Below are 27,111 nucleotides of genomic sequence, written 5' to 3'. Positions count from 1 at the left end.
TTCTTAAATTGCTGGCAGATTAGGAAATATTGCTGTTCAAGTTAACCTAAGTACCCTAGTCACAAGACACAAAGCAATAACGAGCAGATGCAACTTTAATAAAACAGTACAAACCAGAAATAGGCCCTTTAGCTCACAGTTGGGAAGGAAATTGATATATTGGCAAGGGTTGTTAAATACAGTATTCAATTCCTCCTATTGTCTGTAAGGAGTTTGTACATTTTCCCTGTGACTGCATGGGTTTAGAACATAGAACATAGAATAGTACAGCTCATTACAGGCCTTTCGGTCCACAATGTTGTGCCGACCCTCAAACACTGCCTCCCATTTAACCCACCACCTTAAATTCCTCCATATTTCCTCCAGGTGCTCCAGTATCTTCCCACATTTCAAAAATGTACAGGTTAGGATTGAATTGTGGTCATACTATGTTCGCGCCAGAACAATGGCAATACTTGCAGACTGCCTCCAGCGCAATCCTTAGACTGTGTTGGTCAATAACACTAAGGATGCATTTCAATGTATGTTTCAATGCACATGTGTCAAATAGAGCTGACCTTTAATCTTTTATTGTGATTATATTGGTCCTGATGATACTATTCCTGGAGCATTTTGTACAATTTTGGTCTGAAGTGCAGGGGAAAAAAATGTACTTACTTTTCGGGCTGAGCAGTGAAGATTCAGCAAAATCCCACGATTTCTGATCTACTGTGCAATCAGAGCCTGAGCAGGCTAGGCCACTATTCCCTCAGGTTTAGAAAAAAATCAGAGGGGGCAACAAGGGAGATGTAAAGTACTTTAAGAGACATTTAGATAAGCGCAAGAATCTGAAGAAAGTGGAGGAATATGGACATTGTGTGGGCAGCAGAGATTAATTTGGTTAGCTATTTGATTACTAATTGAATTGGTTTGACGTAAAGTTCTGGGCCAAAAGGCCTGTTACTGTGCTGTACTGTTTTATGTTCCATGTTCCTCTGTCCTAGAATGAAGGATCAAGGTCTCCAAATAAAGGATAAAGTCTTTAGGACCAAATTGTGTAGAAATTCTTTTACTCAAAGGGAGGTCACTTATTGGAGTTCTATTCTTGGGAAGTCAGTTATTGGTTGCATTTAAAACTGTAATCTTTAACTTCAGTTTATTAAGGGTATCACATGATATGGTAATTGAGAAGAAAATGTTTTTTGAGGTGCAAGATCTTGTTGAATGGTGGAGCAGGCTCCACTTCTCCTAATTCTCCTCTTTCTTGGGTTCTTAGGTTCAAGAGCCTCCAAGAGGACCAAAACCTTGTTGTGGCTTGAAGTCTTGCATGCTTCAATAACCCAGAGAGCTGTATTGGCTGCTCTCATGGCTCTTAGTAGGGTCACTCATGCCAAAAAGGTCAATGGGTAGAGGACAGACTAAGAGTGGTCCACTGGTCCTCCAGGTTTGGGGATTCAGCTCAGACTAGTAAAACAGAACTCTTACAAAAGCAGCAATGAAGAATCCTTCTATGAGTGACGGTATTCCTGAGTCTCCACCTGGAACTTGTATGACTGACAGTCAAGAAAACTGAGCTTCTGACACAATGAAGGAAGCCCTAAACACCACCAGAGATGGAGGACCTTCGTTTTGCCTTAAACGTCAGTGGCATAACAGGCAGTAAGCGTAAGAAGGTTCAAGTGGAGTGAGACCTGCACCCACAACTCTCTGCCTCTGAAGTGAGAGTGTCATTGGTAATATCCTAAACAAACCCTTTACTTTGATGTTCACTTTCATTCCCCTGCATGATCACAACAGAAAAAAGACCTTGATGCTCACACGTTCAACAAAATTATAGTTTTGATTGGCATTAGAAATACAAATCAGATGTTTCTATCAGTGAGATACATTGGAACAATTCTGACCCTTGGTCTCTGACCACTGTGCACATGCCAGCACCAATCCAGGCCTTGATATGAGCTGTAAGGACCAATAAAGCTGAACTCAATGATTCACCTTGACATCAAATTGTTCATTGTTACCATAATAATTCCACATTTCTATTTTATAATATGTATTACCATTTTCCATGAATCCTGGTAGGCACTTGGCCTGTCCTCCTGTTCTGACCGTTATTTTTGTGGTACCTTCGAATCCTTGTACACGTACTTTAACCGCATATCTTCCAATTCCACTAAAGTCAAGGAAATACTTTGAGTAAATCCCGTCATTCCTGACGATATCAGCACCTAAAGTCAAAATAAATGAATATAGATTACTGTCATAACATAAAGAAATGTGAATACAGAAAAATTAAATGACTGTGTACAACAGGTACAAAGGATATTAAAACTGCACTAAAAATAGCATTATGGAGGTGACTAACCTCATCACAATATGTCCAAACACTGAACTTCAAAACTTTCTTTGATAGTTGTGATGCATTGGCTTTGATGTCAATACAGCCACAAAGCAGTATGTAAGTTTGACATCAGTGTTGGGTAAATTAATAGAAAGTATTCTTAGAGATGGTATATATAATTATCTGGATAGATAGGGTCTGATTAGGGACAGTAAACATGGATTTGTGCGTGGAAGGTCATGTTTGACAAATCTTTTTCAATTTTTTGAAGACATTACAAGGAAAGTTGATGAGGGTAAAGCAGTGGATATTGTCTATATGGACTTCAGTAAGGCCTTTGACAAGGTTCCACATGGAAGGTTAGTTAGGAAGGTTCAATCTTTAGCTGTTAATATTGAAGTAGTAAAATGGATTCAACAGTGGCTGGATGGGAGATGCCAGAAAGTAGTGGTGGATAACTGTTTGTCAGGTTGGAGACCGGTGACTAGTGGTGTGCATCAGGGATCTGTACTGGGTCCAATGTTGTTTGTCATATACATTAATGATCTGGATGATGGGGTGGTAAATTGGATTAGTAAGTATGTAGATGATACTAAGATAGGTGGCATTGTGGATAATGAAGTAGGTGTGCAAAGCTTGCAGAGTGATTTCGGCCAGTTAGAAGAGTGGGCTGAAAGATGGCAGATGGAGTTTAATGCTGATAAGGGTGAGGTGCTACATTTTGGTAGGAATAATCCAAATAGGACATACATGGTAAATGGTAGAGCATTGAGGAATGCAGTCGAACAGAGTGATCTAGGAATAAGTGTGCATAGTTCCCTGAAGGTGGAATCTCATGTGGATAGGGTGATGAAGAAAGCTTTTGGTATGCTGACCTTTATAAATCAGAGCATTGAGTACAGGAGTTGGGATGTAATGCTAAAATTGTACAAGGCATTGGTAAGGCCAAATTTGAAGTATTGTGTACAGTTCTGGTCACCGAATTATAGGAAATTTGTCAACAAAATAGAGAGAGTACAGAGGAGATTTACTAGAATGTTACCTGGGTTTCAGCACCTTAGTTACAGAGGAAGGTTGAACAAGTTAGGTCTTTATTCTTTGGAGCGTAGAAGGTTGAGGGGGGAATTGATAGATGTATTTAAAATTATGTGGGGGGATAGATAGAGTTGACGTTGATAGGCTTTTTCCATTGAGAGTAGAGGAGATTCAAACAAGAGGACATGAGTTGAGAGATAAGGGGCAACATTTTAGGGGTTACATGGGGGGGATATTTACTCAGAGAATGTGTGGAACAAGCTTCCAGTAGAAGTGGTAGAGGCAGATTCGATATTATCATTTACATTAAAATTGGAAAGGTATTTGGAAAGGAAAGGAATGTAGGGTTACGGGCTGAGTGCAGATCAGTGGAATTTGGTGAGAGTAAGCATTCAGCAAGGACTAGAAGGGCCGAGATGGCCTGTCTCTGTGCTGTAATTGTTATATGTTTAATAATATTCTGGTAAGGTAACTGCTGCCCTACCACCACATCCATAAGGAAATGGTATAGAAAGATGAAAACATAAGACAATTTCACAAGTTGGAATCTAATTTAAACCAAACTACACCAATTATTTTTTGATCTGGAGCTGTTTTGCTTTTTAGCTGCACAGAGACTAAATCTCAGCTTTATTTCGAGGTCAAAGTCAAGGTCAAATTTATTATCAAAGTACATATATGTCACCATATACTACCTTGAGATTCATTTTCTTACAGGCATTCACAGAAAAATAAAGAATTAGAATAGAATTTATGAAAAACTCTACATAAACAAAGACTGACAAGCAACCAATAAGCACCAGAAGACAATTAGTGCAAAATTAAAAAAAAATACTGAGCACATGGATTGTAGAGTCCTTGAAAGTGAGTCCATAGGTTGAAGAATCAGTTCAAAGTTCTGGTGAATTTAGTTATCTACGCTGGTTCAGGAGACTGATGGTTATAAGGTAATAACTGTCCCTGAACCTGGTGGTATATGAACTAATGCTCCTGTACCTCCCATCCAATAGCAGCAGTGAGAAGACAGCATGGCCTGCATGTTGGGGTGTTTGATAATGGATGCTACTTTCTTGTGGTAGTACTTCATGGAAGTATATTAAAGGTCAATGTAGACATGGTTCACACAGAGCATTCAGAGCAAGTGCAAGGCCTGGATTTGATGATGTATCATTGGAATTACTGCTGACTCAAGTCAGGAGATGAGGGGATGGTTGCCCTGGCAACGAGAGGAAGAAACATGCACCTGCCAACAAGAAGGGATGGATTGAATTTGTGTGGAAGGTGAGCATCAGAAGCTCTGTGCCATAAGATCTCTGAGTTTACTGAACTGAGTTATTCTTACAACTTTATCTTTTTGTACTGTAATGCCTTATAATCACCTAACCAAACAGAGTGTCCATGGCCGAATGCTGAAAAGCCTTGAGGGAAGCAATTCTTGAGATTGTGATTTTGAATTTACTGACTTTATCCCATGATGAAAAAGAGATTAAAGATGTCACACATACGTCAAAGCATCGAAACATGTGGCATTTGCATCAACAATCAATGCCATCCGCGATTTTTAAAAGATGATTTATTGAGCTGGAATGTGGAAGAGACCTTCCGGCCATTAGAGCCACACTGCCCAGCAATCCCCTGAATTTAATCCGAGCCTAATCACGGGACAATTTATAATGACCAATTAATCCACCAACCAGTATGTCTTTGGAATGGGGGAGAAAACCGGAGCACCTGGAGGATACCCATATGGTTACGGGGAGAAGGTACAATCTCTTTACAAACTGCAGGGGCAATTGAACAGCAATCTTACAGCTGGCACTGTACTAGCATTACACTAACTACTGTTCTACACCTCCAATACACCTCCAAATTTAGTGGTTTAATCTCACTAATTACATCTTGCGTCACATCACATCACATCATATCCTCCATCACATCACCTCTCATACCCACCTAATTTTGATCAACACTCACCCTTCACTTTCCTGATACGCATCCAGTTAGCTGTCCAACATTGCCAGTGACCCTTTTCTTTATGCATTGTGACACATTAACCTTATCATCTCCTGACTGACTGGGGACCATACTATGGCTGTCATTGAGACGGTCCAAGCATGGCACTTGTAAAAACCACTGAGCAGATCACTGGGTTCTCCCTCTCTCTTACTTGTGACATTTACTGGCAATGTTGTATACAAAGGGCCCGAAGCATTGTTGATGATCCCTACTGACAATCTCTTTAACCCACTACTATCAGGAAGGAGGTACAGGAACATCAGGTCTAGGATTGCCAGACTGGGTAACAGCTTCTTCCCTTTGGCTGTGAGACTAGTGAATACCCTGCCACCACCAAACTGTTTTCTGTTTACTGTACAGTTTGCTGTTCACTGTTTATAAGTGTTGTGCTCGACATAAATTGTGAATTTATTTAGTTTATTATTTATTAGTTTTATTTATGGTAATATTTGGTTTTATGTGCCATGTGTGAACCATGGTCCAGATAACGTTGATTTGTTTGGTTATACAATCAGATGACAATAAACTTAAACTTGGACTTGTTCAGATTGTGACTTTGCCATGGCTAAATCACAGTCATTCCTTTTGTCCTCATCTGTCCAGAAATGTCACAAGACATGCATGAAAATAATTCTTCAATAGCTGTCTCCCCTCCAAGGGCACTGTGACAAGACGAATGGACCTACAGAAGAACTTACACATGTACCAAGGTGGGACTGTTCAAAAAGTTATATTCTTGTCTGCTGAAACACAGGCCAGGAGGGAAAAGAAGTAAGCACCAGAATTCAAAGTCAGGTATTAATTGTGAAGGTGAAAAGCTTAAGAGAAACATGAGGGGGATCTTCTTCATTTAGAGGATGGTGAGAGTGTGGAACAAGTTGCCAACAGAAGTGGTAGGTGTGGGTTTGATTCCACCATTTAAGAGAAATTTGGAGTGGTATATGGATGGGAAGGGTATGGAGGGCTATGGTCCAGTGCAGATCAATGGGATGAGATAGAATAACAGTTTCACACTGACTTGATGGGCCGAAGGACCTGTTTTTCTGCTTTAATGCTCTATAACGCAAGAAGCAGGTAGAAATGGAGATCATTTAAAGGCAGGGAAGATGAACAGTGACTTGGATCCAAAGGTATAATGTATTGATGGAAGGTTGTTGCAGAGTTCTAACAGCTTTGAAATACAAATGTGTTCTTAATCCCTTCATTATGATCTATCATATAGTTCTTTAGAAAGGAAGCTAACTTTTGAATTATCTGCGATATTGGAATGTGCAATAGAACCACACTTTTTTTTGTATTCATGGGGACACTTAATGTGTCCTACCTAAGCCATCATCCAAGAGCTTCAGTGTAACTGGAGGGCCACTGGGACGTTCAACAATAGCTGTCACATTTGTATTCAGAACTGGCTGAAATCCATAACTAACTTCCACGTAGCAAATCATCGGGCTGTTGGGATCCTTCCTGCCAATGTGCCCATTAACGTTGATTGGTGGAGCTTGTGGATCTGCTGCTCGTGATGTTATGATGATTGTTATGGCCTGTTTGGCTCCTGGGTTTTGAATGCTGTAGATCCAAGTTCCAATCTAAGAAACAAAGAGTTAGAAAAATATTATTCTTCCTCATTGACTTGTTTCATATAATCCAGCAGAGCCTATGCTGTTCTTCGGCCAGCTGAACTCCCAATGTTCACTCCAATTTCTTTTACAGTTACACAGATCTACCATTGCTCTGTCCAGGAAATATTTACATTACCTGAAAACTCTGGGGAGATTTTCTTTTTTGTAATACTATGGCTATTTAGAATGAAAATTGAAAAATCACATCTTTTTGATTTAATTTATTAATTGAAACAAATAATGAAATACAGTACAAAAAAGAAAATCTTTAACATTTCGTAGGCTTTTAAACTTTTAAACTTAGATGGTATCTGTATTCAGCAGGTTGGTGGTTTATTAACAACAAGCTATCCACTTCCATTCTATGTTTATTATTACAATTTGTGACAGTGTTGCAACTTGAAACACTGACTATGTAAATATGTTGAATCTCTAAAGCGTTTCAAAGTAAATATTGTGGTGTGTTTATCATTTAGAAAATCTATGGATTATATTCATTACCACAACTAATTACATAGTTTCACAATTATATTAGGATAAACTCAAAATCATTTTAACATTATAAGACCATAGGATATAGGAGAAGAATTAGGCCATTTGGGCCATCAAGTTTGCTCCTCCATGTCATCATGGTGGTCCAATTTTCCTCTCACCCTCAGTTTCCTTGATTTTCTCCCCATATCCCTTCATGCCCTGACCTATTAAGAATCTATCAACCTCTGCCTTAAATATACATAAAGACTTGGCCTCCTCAGCTGCCTGTGGCTAGGAATTTCATAGATGCACCACTCTCTGGCTAAAGAAATTCCTTCTTATCTCCATTCTAAATTGACAATCCTCTATTCTGAGGCTATTTCCTCTGGTCTTTGACTCTCCTGCCTTAGGAAATATTCTCTCCACATCCATACCATCAAGGTTTTCATCATTCGATAGGTTTCAGTGAGGTTCCCCTCATTCTTCTGAACTGCAGCAAATACAGGCCCAGAACCATCAAATGGTCTCCAAGTGCCAAGCCATTCAATCTCCTTTGAACCCTCTCATGTTTCAGAACATCCTTTCTAAGATAAGGGCCCAGAACTGCTCACAATACTCCAAGTAAGGCCTCACCAGTGCTTTATGTAACAGAAAATTACAGCTGTGCATGAACAAAGGCTACGTGCATGGGAATATTCCAGTCTCTGCCGGCCACACACCCACGCATCTTAGAGGGAACAGTACTCTTAAAATAGCCTCATTATTATTTGCTTGGCTTGGAATAGATGACTTTGTTCCCAAGTTTGCAGGTAGTGTTGAGGAAACAGGTTGGTTGCAGGTCAATATTAGGGGATTGGACAAGAGAGTGGTAAATGAAATACAATTTTGCAAAATGCATGGTCATGCACTTTGGTAGAAGAAATAGATGGCAGCCTATTTTCTAAATAGAGAACAAACTTAGAAATCTGAGATGCATAGGGACTTGGGAGTCCTTGTGCAGAAGGTTAACTTGCAGGTAGAGTTGGTGATGAGGAAGGCAAATGCAATGTTATCATTCATTTCAAGAGGTCTGGAATACAAGAGCAAAGATGTAATGCTGAGGCTTTATAAGGTGCTGGTGAGGGGTCACCTTGAGTATTGTGAACATTTTGGGCACCTCATCTTACAGAAGATGTGGTGGCATTGATGAGGGTTCAGAGGAGGTTTACAAGGATGATTCTGGGAATGAAAGGGTTATCATAGGAGGAACTTTTGATAGTTCTGGGTCTGTACTTGCTGGAATTTAAAAGGATGAGGGGGATCTCATTGAAACCTATCGAGTGTTGAAAGGTCTAGACATGGTAAAAGTGGAAAGAATATTTCCCATGATGGGGGAATCAAGAACAAGAGAGCACAACGTCAGGATAGTAGGGCATCCACTTTAAACAGAGATGCAGAGAAACTTCTTTAGGCAGAGTGTGGTGAATTTGTGGAATTCATTACCACAAGTAGTTGTGGAGGCCAGGCTGTTTTTTGTATTTAAGGCAGAACATGATAGGTTCTTGATTGGACATTGTATCAAAGGTTACAGGAAGAAGTCCTGAGAGTCGGGCTGAGGAGGGGAAGAAAGGATCAGCCATGATTGAATGGTGGAGCTGACTTGATGGACCAGATGGCCTAATTCTTTTCCTATGTCTTAGTCTTAAATGAGAGCCCAAACTGTTGACAATACTCCAAGTGCAGTCTGACTAGTGTCTTATAAAGGCTCAGCATTATGTCCTTGCTTTTATATTCTATTTGCCTTGAAATAAATGGCAACATTGCATTTGCCTTCTTTACCAGAGACTCAACTTGTAAATTAACCTTCTGCGAGTCTTGCACAAGGATGCACAAGTCCCTCTGCACCTCTGATGTTTGAATTTTCTCCCCATTTAGTCTGCACTATTGTTTCTTTTACCAAAATGCATTATCATGCATTTCCTAATACTGTATTCAATCTGTCTCTTCTTTGCCCATTCGTTCAATTTGTCCTGCTGCCATTGCATTGCTCCCTCAACACTACCTTCTCCACCACCTTTCTATGTATCATCCACAAACTTTGCCACAAAGACATTAATTCCATTACCCAAATCATTGACAAACAATGTGAAAAATGGTCCCAATAATGAACCTTGAGGAACACCACTTGTCACTGATAGCTAACCAGAAAAGGCCCCCTTTATTCCCACTCACTGACTCCTGCCTGTCAGCCATTCCTCTATTCACGCCAGTATCTTGGTCCAATATCAACTCTCTCCTCCGCTTTACTCTTTCTATAACAAAAAAAATGGTATCCTCCCTTACATTATTGGCTAGATTACCTTCATATTTAATCTTTTCCTTTCTTATAGCTTTTTAGTTGCCTCTTGTTGGATGTTAAAAGCTTCCCCATCATCCAACTTTCCACTCACTTTTGCTATCTTATTGGCCCTTTCCTTGGTTTTCCTCCAATCCACTTGAGCCAGCTCCTCTCCCATGCCTCTATAATTCCCTTTATTCCATTGCAATATTGATACACGTGACTTATGCTTCATCCTCTCAAATTGCAGTCTGAATTCAATTATATTATGATCTTTGCCTCCTAAGGGTTCCTTTACATTCAGCTCCCTAATAAGATCTGGGTTAGTACACAACACTTAATCTTAGACAGACTTTCCCTGAGTAGGGTCAAGTACAAGCTGCTCTAAAAAGCCATCTCAAAGGCATTCAACAAGTTCCCTTTCTCGTGATTCAAAACAAATCTGTTTGTTCCAATCCCCTTGCATATTGAAATCTCCCATTACAATTGTGACATTACCCTTATTACATGCCTTCTCCAGCTTCCTTTGCAATCTCAACCTCACATCTTGGCTATTATTGGGGGCCTATATATGATTCTCATGATATGTTATTTTTTACCCTTGTTGTTTCTTAACTCCATCACAAAGATTCAATATTCTCTGACCCTATGTCACCTGTTTCTAAAGATGTAATCCCATCTCTTACCAACAGAGCCACACCATCACCTATGCTTTCCTGCCTGTCCTTTAGACTCAAAATATATGTCTTCCTAAGCTCCCAACTATGACTTTCTTTCAACCTCAACTCAGTGATGCCCACAACGTTATACCAATAAATCTCTAGTTGTGCCACGAGTTTGTCCACTTTATTCTGACTTCTATGAACACTTAAATATAGTCCTGCATTCTCACCCTTTTAAATTTTGCCTCTGTAGTACAATTTAATTCTTTGTTCTGGATGCATTATGTCCAATCTTTGGCTTGTTCTTCCTTACATTCATGTTACATCCATCAGCTACTTATAAACCTGCTGGCTCATCCTCAGCTCTGTCATACTGGTTCACATCCCACTGCCATTTAGTTTAAACCACTCCCAACAGATAACTCTAGTAAACCTGCCCTCAAGAATATTGGCTTCCCCCCCAACTGCCAGATTCAAGCGCAACCCGTCCCTTTGGTACAGATCCCACCTGCTTCAGAAGAAGTTCCAATCATCCAGAAATCGGAATCTAGTCCCTGCTCCCTGCTCCAATTCTTCAGCCATGCACTTATCCACCACCTCATTCTATTCCTATCTTCACTGTCATGTGGCACAGGAAGCAATCCCGAGATTACTATCCTTGCGGTCCTGCTCCTCAGCTTCCTTCCTAACTCTCTGTATTCTGTTTTCAGGACCTCCTCCCTTTTCCTACCTATCTTGTTGGTACCAATATGTACCATGACTTCTGGCTGCTCACTCTCCCTTTTCAGGATATTGTGGACACATTCAGAAATATCATGCACTCTGGCACCGGAGAGGCAACCTACCATCCGTGTTCCCTTTTTGAGTCCGCAGAATCGCTTATCTGTCCCCCTGACTATAGAGTCCACGATTACTGCTGACATTCTCTTCAGTTCCCTACTCTTCCGAGCTAGAGGGCCAGACTAACTGTTGCTTCCACCAGGTATGTTGCCCCTCCCCCAAACAGTACTGAAAATGGAGTAACACACACAAAATGCTGGAGAAACTCTGTAGGTTGGTAGCATCTACACAGACATTTTGGGTGGAGAGTCTGCTCTGTGAATCTCACAGAAGATTCATCAGCCAGCTCATACTGCGGAGCTCTAGACTGGGCGCAAAACATCCTCTGTCCCAGAGAGCATCTCACTCAAAATGCTGGAGGAACTCAGAAGCTCAGGCAGCTGCAATGGAACATCTGTCACTTTGGCCAGGAGGTGCATTTCATACTTACTTCTTGGGATGCTGATGGCTGCTGTGGAAAATAGGGTCATATCTGAACTGAGAATGGATGAGAATGCATTTGGACAAATTAGCCAGAGAAAACAGACAATCAATTAGAAAACAATTGAAAAGCAAAAGCAGAAATACACAACTGGTCAAACAGCGCCCAGATGAACGCTTTAGCCATTATAGTCCATATTTTGATCCATACCTCTGCAGTGCCATTAATCTTAAGACGGGCTGATCTTGCCGATTGATCTATTTTGAAGTCAGAATTACGGTAAGTATTTCCACTGGGGTCATGTACAAATATTATTGGATTATCTCTCTCCCAATTCACCACAAAAAAAGTGTCATTCCCAACTGTCTTATCAATAACAACTGTTCCATTCAACCACCCGCTGGTCTCCAAGCTTTGTCCTGAGTTTTCAAGCTGGAACCAAACAAACAGAATTATTACTTTCCTGTAATAAAATCAGTAAGTGAAATTAATGGTATGTTCCCTAGCTAAGTTGCTGGATGAACTTTAGTTGTGGCTAAATAGCAGAATCTAAAAGGATAGAACGTAGAACATTGAATGGAACAGGGCAGGAACAGGCCATTCAGCCAACAATGTCATGCCAAAACAGTTAAAAATCCATTTTTTTAAAACCCGAAAACTAATCCCTCCTACCTATATTATGTCCATATCCCTCCATCTTCCTTACATCCATGTGCTTATCCAAACACCTCTTAAAAGCTTCTAATGTATTTGTCTTTACCACCATACTACGCAGCACATTCCGGGCATTATCAACTCTCTGAGTAAAAAACTTACCACTCACATCCCCCTTCAGCCTAACACCTCTCACCTTCAATGCATGCCCTCTGGTATTAGACATTTCAACCCTGGGAAACAGATATTCTTTGTCCACTCTAACCATGCCTCTCATAATCTTGTAAACCTCTATTAGATCTTCCTTCACCCTCTACCACTCCAGAGAAAACAACCCAAATTTATCCAGCCTCTCGTGATAGCACATGCACTCTAAATGAGGCAGCATCCTGATAAAACTCTTCTGCACCCTTTCCAAATCCTCAACATTGTTGCTATAGTGGGGTGACCAGAATTGTACGTAGTACTCCAGATCTGGCCTTACCAGAGTTTAATAAAGTTGCAACAAAACCTCCAGACTTTTCAACTCAATGCCTCGACTAGTAAAAGCAAGTGTTCCAGAGGCCTACATAACCACCTTGTGGACTTGAGTAGCTACTTTCAAGAAGCTATAAATTTAGATCCCAAGATCTCTCTGCTCAACAACACTGTTTTGGACCTTGCCCTTAACAGTATACTGTCTCCTTACAATTGCGCTTCTGAGGCACAACACCTCACAGTTATCTAGGTTAAACTCCATCTGCCATTTCTTTGCCCATATCGAACTGATCTATATTGCGCTCTTTGCCAATCTTCTACCCTATCCACAACTCCACAAATCTTGGTATCATCCTGGCAATTGCTCACCTGGCTATTTACCTCAGGAATTGGGCCTCAATTACCTTGTTTAGTTTCCAATCATTCCCAGGTTCCACTAACTACAAACACCTGCTTTCCATCAGCAAATGCAGTATAAAAACCCTGTGACCACAACAATGAGCTGCCAGTTCGTTGGTTGACTCTGGTGTGAGGAATCTTGTTTCATGGTTCTTGGGACTGTCAGTTCTAAGTCTAGCATTGCTTCTGGATATTGATTCCATGCTTGCTATGTTAATACCACCTCCTGACTCTGCCTCCATGCACTTGGGTTCCTCCACTGCCACACTCGAGTAACATTACCTACCCATCTATATTTTCATCCAGGTCATTTATATACAATACAAATATTAGAGGTCCCAGTATAGATCCCAGTTGAACACTACTAATTACCGACCTCCAGCTCAAATAAGTCCTTTTGACAACTACCCTCTGTTTTCAACACCCAAGCCAGTTCAGAATCTAAACAGCCAATTCTCCACGGACCCCACATATCTTAATCTTCTTGATTAGCCTCCCATGAGGGACATTGTCGAACACCTTATTAAAATCCATTAATACAACATCCACTAGCCTACCCTCACAATCTTTCTCATCACCTTGTCAATTAATGCAATGAAGTTAGTAAGGAATGACCTGCCACACACAGAGACGTGCCCACTCTTTCTAATTAGGCCATGGGTTTCCAAATGCTCATATATCCTATCCCTAAGAATTTTCATCAGCAATTTCCTGACACTGACATGAAACTCATAGGTTAATAGTTCCCAGGATTTTCCCTTGTTCCCTTCTTAAATAGAATTACATTAGCCACCCACCAGTCCTTGCGTGTGTCTAGAGAGGGCACAAAAACTTGGGTCAAGGGCTCAGCAAACTCACCCCTTGCCTCCTACAACAACCTGGGGTAAATCATTAATACTCATTAGGAGGCCCAACACCTCCTCCTCCTTGACCTCTAAACACCCTAATGTATTTATAGTCAGCACTAATACCCATCCTCCATATCCTTTTCCTTGGTAAATACTGAAGCAAAGTACTCATTATGTACCTCAATCATAATGTCCATATCCAAGCAAATGTTCCCCCTTCACACTTCACACCTTCTCCTTAGTTATCCTTTTACTCAATGTATGTATAGAATGCCTTGAGATTCACCTTAATCCTTCATTACCCCTTTTTGCATTCTTAATTCCTGTCTTCAGTTCATTTCAGGCTCTTTATACTCATTGCGCTTGGTTTGATCCTGACTTCAGAAGCTTTGCACAATTTTAATTTTTCTTCTTGACTAAACTCATCACCTCTCTGGACATCCAAGGCTTTCTTATCTTTCCATCCCCATCCTTCCTTCTAATAGGAGCCTTTCCTGTACTCTGTGCAATTGCTCTTTAAGCACCCTCCACACGGATGATGTGGTCTTGCCAGAGAAAAACTGTTCCCAATTAACTTAATTCCTGCCTATTGCACTGTTAATTTTCCCTACTCCAACTTAAAACTCTCCCACAAGAGAACATACACTATCTATGGTTATCTACAGCTATCCTGAAAGTTAAGGAGTTGTGGTTACTGTACCCTAACTGTTCATCCACTGAAAGGTCAGTCACCTGGCCTCGCTCATTGTTCGACACCCGGTCTGGTGTGGCCCCCCCTCTCACTGGACCATCCTCATATTGATTTAAGAAACCTTCCTGAATACAATTAACAAAATCACCCCCATCTAAACTCCTTACACTAAGAAGGTTCCAGTTTATATTATGGAAGCTGAAACCCCCCATGTCAACAACCCTGTTATTTTTACACATTTCCTTAATCTGATTATATATCTGTTCCTCAGCATCCTATTGGGGGTCCGTAGTACAATCTCAGCAATGTGATCACTCCCTTTCTATTCCTGAGTTCCACCCAAATGGACTTAATGTCTGACCCCTCCATTACGTCTCCTCTGAGAGCAGCTGTGATATTGTCCTTGATTAGTAGTGCAACTCCACCCCCTCTTTTCCTCTTCCTCAATCTTTTCTAAAACTTTGAAAACCTGGTATATTAATCACCCATTCCTGCCCCTCTTTCAGCCACACTTCAGTAAAGGCTACAGCATCGTAGTTCCATGTACTGATCCATGCTCTAAGTTCATCACCCTTACCCATAATACTCCTAGCATTAAAATATACACATGTCAATCTATCTGACCCATTATACCTGTTATTTCAATTTTGCTTTTCAGTACTTTTCCTGACATCTACCTTTGGGTCCAATTCTTCCCTTACTGATCTGGGACTTTGGTTCCCAGCCCTCTGCAAAATTAGTTTAAGCTCTCCCAAGTAGCGCCAGCAAACCTCGCAGTCAGGATATTGGTTCCCATTCAGTTCAAGTGCACCCCATCCCTCTTGTACAAGTTACCCCTTCCCCAGAAATTTCCCAATGACCCAGGAACTTGAAACCTTGTCCCCATCACCATCTCTGCAGCCACTCATTCATCTGTGCTGTCGCCCCATTCCTACCTGCACTAGTCCATGGTATAGGGGTAATCCAGAGATTACAACCTTGTAGTTCCTTATCTTCAGCTTCTTTATATACTCCTTACCCTTTTCTGCCTGTGTCATTGGTGCCAATATGCACCATGACTGCTGACTTTTCCCCCTTCCCTTTGACAATATCCTACAGCTGCTCCTATACATCATGGACTCTAGCACTCGGGAGGGAACACCCCTTCTGGGTGTGGCTTTTGCAGCCACAGAAGCTCCTTTCTGTCCCCCTTACTATTGAGTCCCCAACCACACTGCCTGGCTTTACACTTCCCTGTCGAGCCTCAGGGCAGGGCTCAGTGCCACCAGCCTGGCTGCTGCTGCCATGATCTGATGGGTCACCCCCCAGCAGTACCCAAAGGGGCATACTTGTTGCCAAGGGGAATGGCCACAGGGGAACCCTGCACAGATGGATGGCATGGTATGGAATTAGACCATTAGACATTGGAGCAGAATTAGGCCATTTGGTCCATCAAGTCTTCACCTCCAATCTATCTTGGCTGATTTATTAGCCCTCTCAACCTCATTCTCCTGCTTTCTCCCCAAAACCTGATCTCTGTTCCGAAGCCGTGCTCTCTGGTTCTAGATCCCCCCATTATAGGAAACATCCTCTCCACATCCACTCTATCCAGGCCTTTCAATATTTAATAGATTTCAATAAGATCACAGCCTCCCCCATCACCATTCTTCTAAAATCCAGCAAGTACAGGTTCAGAGCCATCAAACACTCATAACATGTTAACCCTTTCATTCCTGAGATAATTCTCACGTAGCTCTGCTGGACCCTCTCCAATGCCAGCATATCCTTTCCTGATAAGGGGACCAAAATTCAAAGTTCAAAGTAAACTTTATTTTCTAACTATATATATGTCACCATATACAACCCTGAGAATGTTTTCCTTGTGGGCATACTCAACAAATCTATAGAATAGAAACTATAACAGAAGTACTGAACGACCACCCAACTAGGGTATTCAACCAGAGTGCAGAAGAGAACAAACTGTGCAAATGTGAAAAGAAGAAACAATAATAATAATAAATAAATAAATAAGTAATAAGTATCAAGTATATGAGATGATGAGCCCTTGGTAATGGAAGCATTTGAATGATGGGGCAAGTGAAGGTGAAGGAAGTAATCTGTTTTGTTATAAGAATCTGATGGTTGAGGGACAGTAAGTATTACTAAATCTGGTGGTGTGAGTGCTAACCTTCTTCCTGATGACAGCAGTGAGAAGAGAGCATGTCCTGGGTGGTGGGTGGCCCTGCTGATGGATGTTGCTTTCCTGAGACAGTCTTTCATGTAGACGTGCTCAGTGATTGGGAGAGTTTTACCTGTGATGGACTAGGCCATGTCCATTACTTTTTGGTACATTTTTCCTTTCAAGGGCATTGGTGTTTCCATACCAGGCTGTGATGCAGCCAGACAATCTTTTCTCCACTTCAGATATATAGAAGTCTGTCAAAATTCTAGTTGTCATATCAAATCTTCACAAGTCCTAAGGAAGTAGAGGCACTGCTGTGCTTTCTTTGTAATTGTGCTTACATGCTGGGCCCAGGATACACAAGGGTCCAAGTGCAGTCAGATTTCATGGAAGTAAATTATTGTGGAATTTGTAGCTGTTTAACATCTCCAGTCCAGGGATCAATCCGGACCTCTTGTGTAGAGTTTGCAAACTCTCCCAGTGACTACATATGTGCTTCTACTTCCAAAAGGTACATTGATAGATGTTTTTGCTACCTGATGATGGTGCCTCCATTGATGGTTATTCAATGAAACTGGGAATCAATGGGCATGTGATGGAATAAATGTTAGGGCTAAAGAGGAAAGGGGAAAATGGATTGAGTCATACAGTCATACAACCATACAGGAGAGAAACAGGCCTTTCAACACATCTAGTCCATGCCATCCTTGTCTTATCTACCTGAACCCAGCCTACAGCCCTCCATACTTAGGTCTTCAAGTCCCAGCAACATCTTTGTAATGTATCTCTTTCAGTGGTACAATATAGTATCTAATTTTATTGATTGTGTTAATATGGAGGAATAAACTTCAGAAATACATGCAACACTCTTTAAACTATTATAGTTTTTGATACAGGTCCCCTTGTGTCCCACAATAAATTGCTACAAACCAGGGGAAGAGTGGCTTGGTTCATTGGCGATGCTGCAGGATTGAGTCTCGAGTCTCGGGTTGACTAGATAGTTGGAAGACCACAGGAATAGCAAAGAGGTGAAATGGAAGTCGGAGACTCAAGCAGTGACTAAGATGAATGTCAGACATGGAAGCATTTTGGCAATGTGGCCCCTTGGTATTAATATCTCCAATGCTACAGTTTAGGTAGGATCTTACTGAAAAATATTCAAACCTGGATGGACAGTTGGCTGCTGTTGCCATTTCCTGACACTAATCCCGTGAAAGAATCAATTAATCCATTTACATCCACGTTATCAGATGCTGCAAACTGTAAGCCCCCTGCAGGACAAAAATGACAAATTTTACAAAAAGCTCAGCTATTATTTATGACACATACTAACTGAGAAAAAGTGGGTGGCATGGTATCATAGCATTTAGTGTAACAGTATTACAATGCCAGCATCCAGGATCAAATCTTACCGTTGTCTGTAAGGAGTTTGTACATTCACTCCTTGACCATGTGGGATTCCATAAGACTATAAGACATTGCAGTTGAGTTAGTACATTTGGCCCATTGAGTCTGCTCCACCATTCAATCATGGCTGATCCTTTGTTCCCATGATCAGTCCCACTGCCCGTAACCTTTGATGCTGCGTCCAGTCAAGATGCTGTCAAACTCTGCCTTAGATACATCTAACAACATGGTCTCCACAGCTACCCATAGTAATAAATTCCACAAATTCACCACCCTCTGGCTAAAGCAATTTCTCCGCATCTCTGTTTTAAATGGATGCACATCCATCTTGGGGACAAGGTGCCCTTTTGTCCTAGACTCCTACATCATGGGAAACAACCTTTCCACATCTACTCTGTCTAGGCCTTACAACATTTGAAAGGTTTCAATGAGATCCTCCCCCTCATCCTTCTAAATTTCAGTGAGTACATGCCCAGAGCCATCAAGGTTCCTCGTATGATTACCTTTTCTTTCCCTGAATCATCCTTGTGACCCTCCTCTGAACCCTCTCCAATCTTTTCTTAGATGAGGAGCCCAAAACTGTTCACAATACTCAAGGTGAGTCCTCAGTAGTGCCTTATAAAGCCTCGGCATCACATCTCTGCTCATTATTCTACACTTCTTGAAATGAATGCTAACATTGCATATGCCCTCTTCCACCACCAACTCAAAGTGTAAGTTAATCTTTAGGGTGTTCTGCACAAGGACTCCTAAGTCCCTTTGCACCTCAGATTTTTGGATTTTTCTCCCTGTTTAGAAAATAGTCTACCCAATTATTTCTACTACCAAAGTGAATGACCATGCATTTTCCAACATTGTATTTCATTTGCCACTTTCTTGCTCATTCTCCTAATCTGACTAAGTCCTTCTGCAGCCTACCTGTTTCCTCAACACTTCCTGCCCCTCCACCAGTTTTGTGTCATCTGCAGACATGGCAACAAAGCCACCTATTCCATCATCTAAATCATTTATACATAGCATAGAATGAAGTGGACCCAACACCGCCCCCCGCAAAACATCACTAGTCACTGGCAGCCAACCAGAAAAGGATCCTTTGATTACCACTCACTGCCTCCTACCATCAGTTAATGTTCTAACCATGTTAGTAACTTTCTTGTTATACCATGGGCTCTTAACTTGGTATGCGTTGCACCATGTCAAAGGCCTTCTACAAGTCCAAATATAAAATGTCCACTGCATTTGGAGGAGGAAGTCTGAGAATTGGAGTGGGAGTGCGGTGGGAGACATTTTGATTTTTTCTTCTTCTCATTGGAGTTAAGAGAAGCGGGACTGTGCAGGCATGTGATGTCTGGCAGTGAAGTGCGGAAGATTTAACAGGAACACAGCCTTATACAGTGGGCAGCGGAGTGAGCAGGGAGCAGAGTGAAGGCTTAAGGGCTTTGGCTCAACGGGCTTAGGCAGAAACGGGCAAGGCAAGGTAGGTTTAGTTTTCAATTTTTCCTGTTATTTGAGGAAAGGGGGAAGTATGAATGTGAGGGCAGCTTGTTGTTCTCGGTGTCGGATATGTGAGGTCCTGGAGTCTCCTAGCCTCCCAGATGTCCACATCTGTGCCAGTTGCGCTGAGCTGCAGCTCCTAAGGGACTGTGTTAGGGAACTGGAGCTGCAGCTCGATGACCTTCGTCTGGTCACGGAGAGTGAGGAGTTGATAGAGAGGAGTTACAGGCAGGTGGTTACACTGGGGCCACGGGAGGCAGACAGGTGGGTCACGGTTAGGAGGGGGATGGGGAAGAGTCAGGTACTAGAGAGTACCCCAGTGGCTGTACCCCTTGACAATAAGTACTCCTGTTTGAGTACTGTTGGGGGGGGACAGCCTACCTGGGGGAAGGAACAGTGGCTGTGCCTGTGGCACAGAGACTGGCCCTGTAGCTCAGAAGGGTAGGGAAAGGAAGAGGAAGGCAGTAGTAATAGGGGACTCGATAGTTAGGGGGTCAGATAGGCTATCCTGTGGACGCAGTCTGGAGACCCGGATAGTAGCTTGCCTCCCAGATGCCAGGGTCGGGGATGTTTCTGATCATGTCCAAGATATCCTGAAGTGGGAGGGTGAGGTCGTGGTACATATAGGTACCAATGACATAGGTAGGAAAAGGGAAGAGGTTCTGAAAGGAGAATATAGGGAGTTGAGAAGAAGGACCTCAAAGGCAGTAATCTCAAGATTACTGCCTATGCCACGCGACAGTGAGAGTAAGAATGGAATGAGGTGGAAGATTAATGCATGGCTGAGCGATTGGAGCAGGGGACAGGGATTCAAGTTTCTGGATCATTGGGACCTCTTTTGGGGCAGGTGTGACCTGTACAAAAAGGACGGGTTGCACTTGAATCCTAGGGGGACCAATATCCTGGAGGAGAGATTTGTTAAGGCTACCGGGTAGACTTTAAACTAGAATGGTTGGGGGGTGGGAATCAAATTGAAGAGACTAGGAGAGAGGAGGTTAGTCCACAAATAGAGAAAGCTAGTAGACAGTGTGTGAGGGCAGATAGCCAGGTGACAGAGAAGGGAAGCGCTCAGTCCGAAGATATAGGGGAGAAGGAAGAAAAAAATAATAAATTTGTTTGCACTGTTAGGGATAAACAGAGAGTAAGAGATGGAGAGTTTCTTTAAGGCAGCTATTTTAATGCTAGGAGCATTGTAAGAAAGGTGGATGAGCTTCGAGCATAGACTGATACCTGGAAATATGAGGGTGTAGCTATTAGTGAAACATGGTTGCAGGAGGGGTGTGATTGGCAACTAAATATTCGTGGATTTTGTTGATTCAGGTATGATAGAATCAGAGGGGCAAGAGGGGGAGGTGTTGCATTGCTTGTCAGAGAAAATATTACAGCGGTGCTTTGGCAGGATAGATTAGAAGGCTCGTCTAGGGAAACTATTTGGGTGGAATTCAGGAATGGGAAAGGTGTAGTAACACTTATAGGGATGTATTATAGACCACCTAATGGGGAATGAGAATTAGTTGAGCAAATTTGTAAGGAGATAGCAGATATTTGTAGTAAGCACAAGATTATGATTGTGGGAGATTTTAATTATCCACACATAGACTGGGAAGCCCATTCTGTAAAAGGGCTTGATGGTTTGGAGTTTGTAAAATGTGTGCAGGATAGCTTTTTGCAGCCATACATAGAGGTACCAACTAGAGAAGGGGCAGTGTTTGATCTCCTGTTAGGGAATGAGGTAGGTCAAGAGACAGAGGTATGTGTTGGGGAGCACTTCCAGTCCAGTGATCACAATGCCATTAGTTTCAATATAATTATGGAGCAGGATAGGACTGGACCCAGGGTTGAAATGTTTGATTGGAGAAAGGCTAACTTTGAGGAGATGCGAAAGGATTTAGAAGGAATGGATTGAGACAATTTGTTTTATGGGAAGGATGTAATAGAGAAATGGAGGTCATTTAAAAGTGAAATTTTGAGGGTACAGGATCTTTATGTTCCTGTTAGGTTGAAAGGAAAGGTTAAAAGTTTGAGAGAGCCATGGTTTTCAAGGTATATTGGAAACTTGGTTTAAAAAATGAGAGATATCTACAATAAATATAGGCAGCATGGAGTAAATGAGGTGCTCGAGGAATATAAAGAATGTAAAAAGGACCTTAAGAAAGAAATTAGAAAAGCTAAAAGAAGATATGAGTTTGCTTTGGCAAGTAAGGAAGTAAGGTGAAAATAAATTCAAAGGGTTTCTACAGTTATATTAATATCAAAAGGATAGTGAGAGATAAAATTGGTCCCTTAGAGAATCGGAGTGGACAGCTATGTGTGGAGCCAAAAGAGATGGGGGAGATTTTGAACAATTCCTTTTCTTTGGTATTCACTAAAGAGAAGGATATTTAATTTTGTGAATTAAGGGAAACTGTAGGGTAATTATGGAAACTATGATGATTAAAGAAGAGGAAGTACTGGCGCTTTAAGAGAATATAAAAGTGGATAAGTCTCCGGCCCTGACAGGATATTCCCTAGGACCTTGAGGGAAGTTAGTGTAGAAATAGCAGGGGCTCTGACAGAAATATTTCAAATGTCATTAGAAACGAGGATGGTACCAGAGGATTGGCATATTGCTAATGTGGTTCCATTGTTTAAGAAGGGTTCTAAGAGCAAACCTGGCATTTATCAGCCTGTAAGTTTGACATCAGTAGTGGGTAAGTTAATGGAAAGTATTCTTAGAGATGGTATATGTAATTATCTGGATAGACAGGGTCTGATTAGGAACAGTCAACATGGATTTGTGCATGGAAGGTCATGTTCGACAAATCTTATTGAATTTTTTGAAAAGGTTACTAGGAAAGTTGACAAGGGTAAAGCAGTGGATGTTGTCTATATGGACTTCAGTAAGGCCTTTGACAAGGTTCCACATGGAAGGTCAGTTAGGAAGATTCAGAGAGTGGAGGTGGATAACTGTTTGTGAGGTTGGAGGCCAGTGACTAGTGGTGTGCCTCAGGGATCTGGAATGGGTCCAATGTTGTTTGTCATATACATTAATGATCTGGATAATAGGGTGGTAAATTGGATTAGTAAGTATGCAGATGATATGAAGGTAGGTGGTGTTGTGGATAATGAAGTAGGTTTTCAAAGCTTGCAGGGAGATTTAGAACATTTAGAAGAGTGGGCTGAAAGATGGCAGTTGGGGTTTAATGCTGATAAGTCTGAGGTGCTACATTTTGGTAGGACTAATCCAAATAGGACATACATGGTAAATGGTAGGGCATTGAGGGTTGCAGTAGAGCAGCGTGATCTAGGAATAATGGTGCACAGTTCCCTGAAGGTGGAATGTCATGTGGATAGTGTGGTGAAGAAAGCTTTTGGTATGCTGGCCTTTATAAATCAGAGCATTGAGTTTAAGAGTTGAGTAAAATTGTACAAGGCATTGGTGAGGCCAAATTTGGAATATTGTGTACAGTTCTTTTCACAGAATTATAGGAAAGATGTCAACAAAATAGAGAGAGTACAGAGGAGATTTACTAGAATGTTACCTGGGTTTAAGCACCTTAGTTACAGAGAAAGGTTGAACAAGTTAGGTCTTTATTCTTTGGAGTGTAGAAGGTTAAGGGGGGACTTGATAGAGGTATTTAAAATTATGAGGGGGATAGATAGAGTTGATGTGGATAGACTTTTTCCATTGAGAGTAGGGGAGATTAAAACAAGAGTTGAGAGTTAAGGGGCAAAAGTCTAGGGGTAACACGAGGGGTAACTTCTTTACTCAGAGATTGGTAGCTGTGTGGAATGAGCTTCCAGTAGAGGCAGGTTCGATTTTGTCATTTAAAAAAAAATGGATAGATATATGGACAGGAAATGAATGGAGGGTTATGGGCTGAGTGGAGGTAGGTGGGACTAAATGACAGTAAGCTTTCAGCACAAACTAGAAGGGCCAAGATGGCCTGTTTCTGTGCTGTAATTGCTATATGTTCAATCCCCTATATCTATCCTACTTGTAATCTCCTCAAAGAACTCCAACAGTTTCGACAGACATCCCCACTTTACCCTGTATTGTCCTGTTTCACCAAGTACTCCATAACTTCATACGTAATAATTGACTCCAACATCTTCCCAACCACTGAGGTCAGGCTAACTGGTCTTTTTTAAAGAACGGAGTGGTATTTACAATTTTCCTGACCACTGGCACCATGCCTGTGCCCAACGATTTTGAATCATTGCTAATGCCTCCACAATCTCTATGTTATCTCTTTCAGAACCCTAGGATGCAGATCATTTGGTCCTGGTGACCTCTGTACATTAGGTCTTTCAGCTTTTTGAGCTCCTTCTCCCTTGAAATAATAATTGCACTCACCTCTCTTCCCTCACACCCTTCAACATCTGGCACACTGATAGTTTCTTCCATAGTGAAGACTGATAAAAAATACTCATTTAGTTCATCTGCCATCTCCTTGTCCCCCGGAATTTTTTTCTCTGGCCTTATTTTCTAGTTGTCCTATATCTACTCTCATCTCTCTTTTATTTTTTGCGTACTTGTAAATGTTTTTACTATCCACTTTGATAGTGTTTACTAGCTTGCTTTCATATTTCATCCTCCTAATGACTCTTTTCTTTGCTTTCTTTAGGCTTTGAAAAGCTTCTCAATCCTCTATCTTTCCACTAACTTTTGCTGCACTGTATGCCCTCTCTTCTGCTTTTACACTAGCTTTGACTACCCTTGTCAACCACGATTTTACTATTTTGCCATTGAGTATTTCTTTGTTTTTGGAACACATCTATCCCGCATGTTCCTCATTTTTCCCAGAAATGCACACCATTGCTGCTCTGCTGACATTCCTACCGGCAGCTCCTTCCAATTTAATTTGGCCAACTCCACTCAAACCACTGTAATTTCCTTCACTCTACTGAAATACTGTTATGTCAGCTTTTACTTTCTCCCTAAACATTTCAAGTTGAGCTCAATCATATTGTGATCAGTGCTTCCTGAGAGTACTTTTCTTTCAAGTTCCCTTGTGTCCTATGGTTCATTATGTAACACCCAATCCAGTATAGCTGATCCCCTAGTAGTCTCCTCCCATAATTCACTGATGTACAGGTTAGTTACTGGTCACTTGGGTGTAATTGGGTAGCATTGGCTTGTTGGGCTGAAAGGGTCTCTTATTGTGCTGCATCTCTAAAAATAAATAAATAAGTCCTAACCGGTAGGATTAAAATAGTTATATCTTTCAGTTCTGACATGAAGAGATGGAAGGTGTTGTGTATAAGGTGGCTGCTGTTAGTCCTATCCACAGTCTTAACAGAACATCCTGGGCAATATGTTCCCAGAATCCAGGATTATGTTCATGAAATGGAAGACAGCTGTCCAGTGTCTTCTGCCACTCAATGTTTGGTGGGTTCATATTCTCCACACAGTATCTTCAGCTATTTCCTTTGACCAGGTATTTTAGTGCAGTTACCTGTCATGTTTGAGAGCTCTTCTAACTGTACAGCTGCAGATGGTCCTAGAGCAATGGTGTGGATTACAGCTCCACTTGCTTCCACTTCTGGGAAGCAGGTGCTTATTTGATTATCTTCTCCATCTGTCAGTAAAATAATTTCATCACCTTCTGTAGCATTGTCATCACCACGAAGTACCTGCAACAATCAGATGTCAGCATGGAAAAAATGCAACACCTGTAATCAGTAGAACTGGCAAAACAGTCCAGGCTTACCTGAAATCCAGCCCTAACCCCAGCACAGATGTTTGTTCCCCCATCAGCTGATGTTGGTAACAGCTGTACAAGATACTCCCTTACGGCATCATTATCGATCCTTTTTAACTGTGTTTTAATGCTTGCACCAGAGTTAAAAGTGACAATTCCAACTCGTGATCCTGTTTCAGCAATCTGCAGTAGGAATATCTCAGCAGCTTGTCGGAGTCTGACAATGCGATTCTCCTGTACATCAGAAAAAGAAAATTCAATGTCCAGCAAAATCCTATTTATTTGACTTAATTAAACCTTATATATTGAGAAAGATTTAAAAAAATAATATAAATTTATTTCAATCAAGCAGCCTCCTTTGCTGTGGATGGTGTTGAATATCTCCTTTACTGTTGCTTGATCCACAGACATTAATGTAAGTAAAAAAAACATTCCAATTCACAGACATGACATGTTACATGGTGGAGAGGATTTTAGGGAGTCAGGAGATGAGACTTTTGGGTGACTTCCCAAAGTCCTCTCTACCACATAAGCATTAGAAAGCTGCATAACCACCACTGAGATTACCACATCATCAAGGACATCTTCAAAATGAGATCATCAACATGAGAGATTCCGCAGATCCTGGAAATTCAGAGCAGCACACGCAAAATGCTGGAGGAACTCAGCAGATTAGGCAGCATTTATGGAAATAAATAAACACTCGATGTTTGAGGCTAAGACCCTTCGTCAGAACTCAGTTGGCGATGCCTCAAGAAGGTTACATCTATCATTAAGGACCCCACCATCCAAGACATGCCCTCTTCATCAGAGAGGAGGTACAGGAGCCTTAATACCGACATTCACCATTTTAAGAACAGCTTCTTTCCACCATTAGAGTTCTGAATGGTCCATGAACCATGAATACTACTGCCCTTTTTGCTCTGTTTTTGCACTACTTTTCAATATTTTTCACTGTAATTTATAATAATTTTAATGGATTCTACTGAAATGCCACTGTAAAATAATAGATTTCATGCATATATCAGTGATAATAGATCTGATTCCGATTCTGAATACCCAGCCTTTGGGCTGTTCTTGTTGAAAGTCACATGAGAGGAAATTCAGCCCAAAATTATAACCTAATTAAGGAGGCGCCATTTTAGCTGAAGACTGGTGAATTTGTGGAATGGTCTACCACAGAATGCGGTGGAGGCCAAATCTGTGGGTATATTCAAAGTGAAGGGGATAGATTTCTGACTTGTTGGGGCTTCAAGGGATATGATGAGAGGGTAGGTGTATGGGATTGAATAGGATCTGGGATCAGCCATGATGGAATGGCAGAGCGGACTTGATGGGTTGAATGGTCCAATTCTGCTCCTATCTCTTACATTACTTTACTTTATTGTCACCAAACAATTGATACTAGAGCATACAATCATCACAGCGATATTTGATTCTGCGCTTTGTGCTCCCTGAAGTACAATTCCAAGTAAACATATTAGAAAATTTAAATTATAAATCATAATTAGAGAATAGAAAAGGGCAAGTAAGGCAGTGCAAGTTTTGTAGTAAGGTAGTGCTTTTTCAATCGAAGCCAGAGGCTGAGAGTG

General features: G+C 41.3%; 1 protein-coding gene across 1 annotated transcript in view; it reads right to left on the bottom strand.

The window, feature by feature from the left end:
* LOC132402345 (calcium-activated chloride channel regulator 1-like) overlaps positions 1 to 27,111 on the bottom strand; it is an 86,872-nt gene that overhangs the window by 27,901 nt on the left and 31,860 nt on the right. The window contains exons 8-13 of the mRNA XM_059985224.1: positions 25,529 to 25,753; positions 25,274 to 25,451; positions 18,099 to 18,205; positions 11,915 to 12,136; positions 6,696 to 6,957; positions 2,040 to 2,207 (exon numbers count right to left, since the gene is read on the bottom strand). Of these exons, the coding sequence (XP_059841207.1) occupies positions 2,040 to 2,207; positions 6,696 to 6,957; positions 11,915 to 12,136; positions 18,099 to 18,205; positions 25,274 to 25,451; positions 25,529 to 25,753 (1,162 nt within the window). The remainder of the gene's footprint in view (positions 1 to 2,039; positions 2,208 to 6,695; positions 6,958 to 11,914; positions 12,137 to 18,098; positions 18,206 to 25,273; positions 25,452 to 25,528; positions 25,754 to 27,111) is intronic.

Source organism: Hypanus sabinus, chromosome 11, assembly GCF_030144855.1.
Source record: "Hypanus sabinus isolate sHypSab1 chromosome 11, sHypSab1.hap1, whole genome shotgun sequence".
Classification (NCBI taxonomy): Eukaryota; Metazoa; Chordata; class Chondrichthyes; order Myliobatiformes; family Dasyatidae; genus Hypanus; species Hypanus sabinus.
This window is presented reverse-complemented; position numbering and strand designations above follow the sequence as displayed.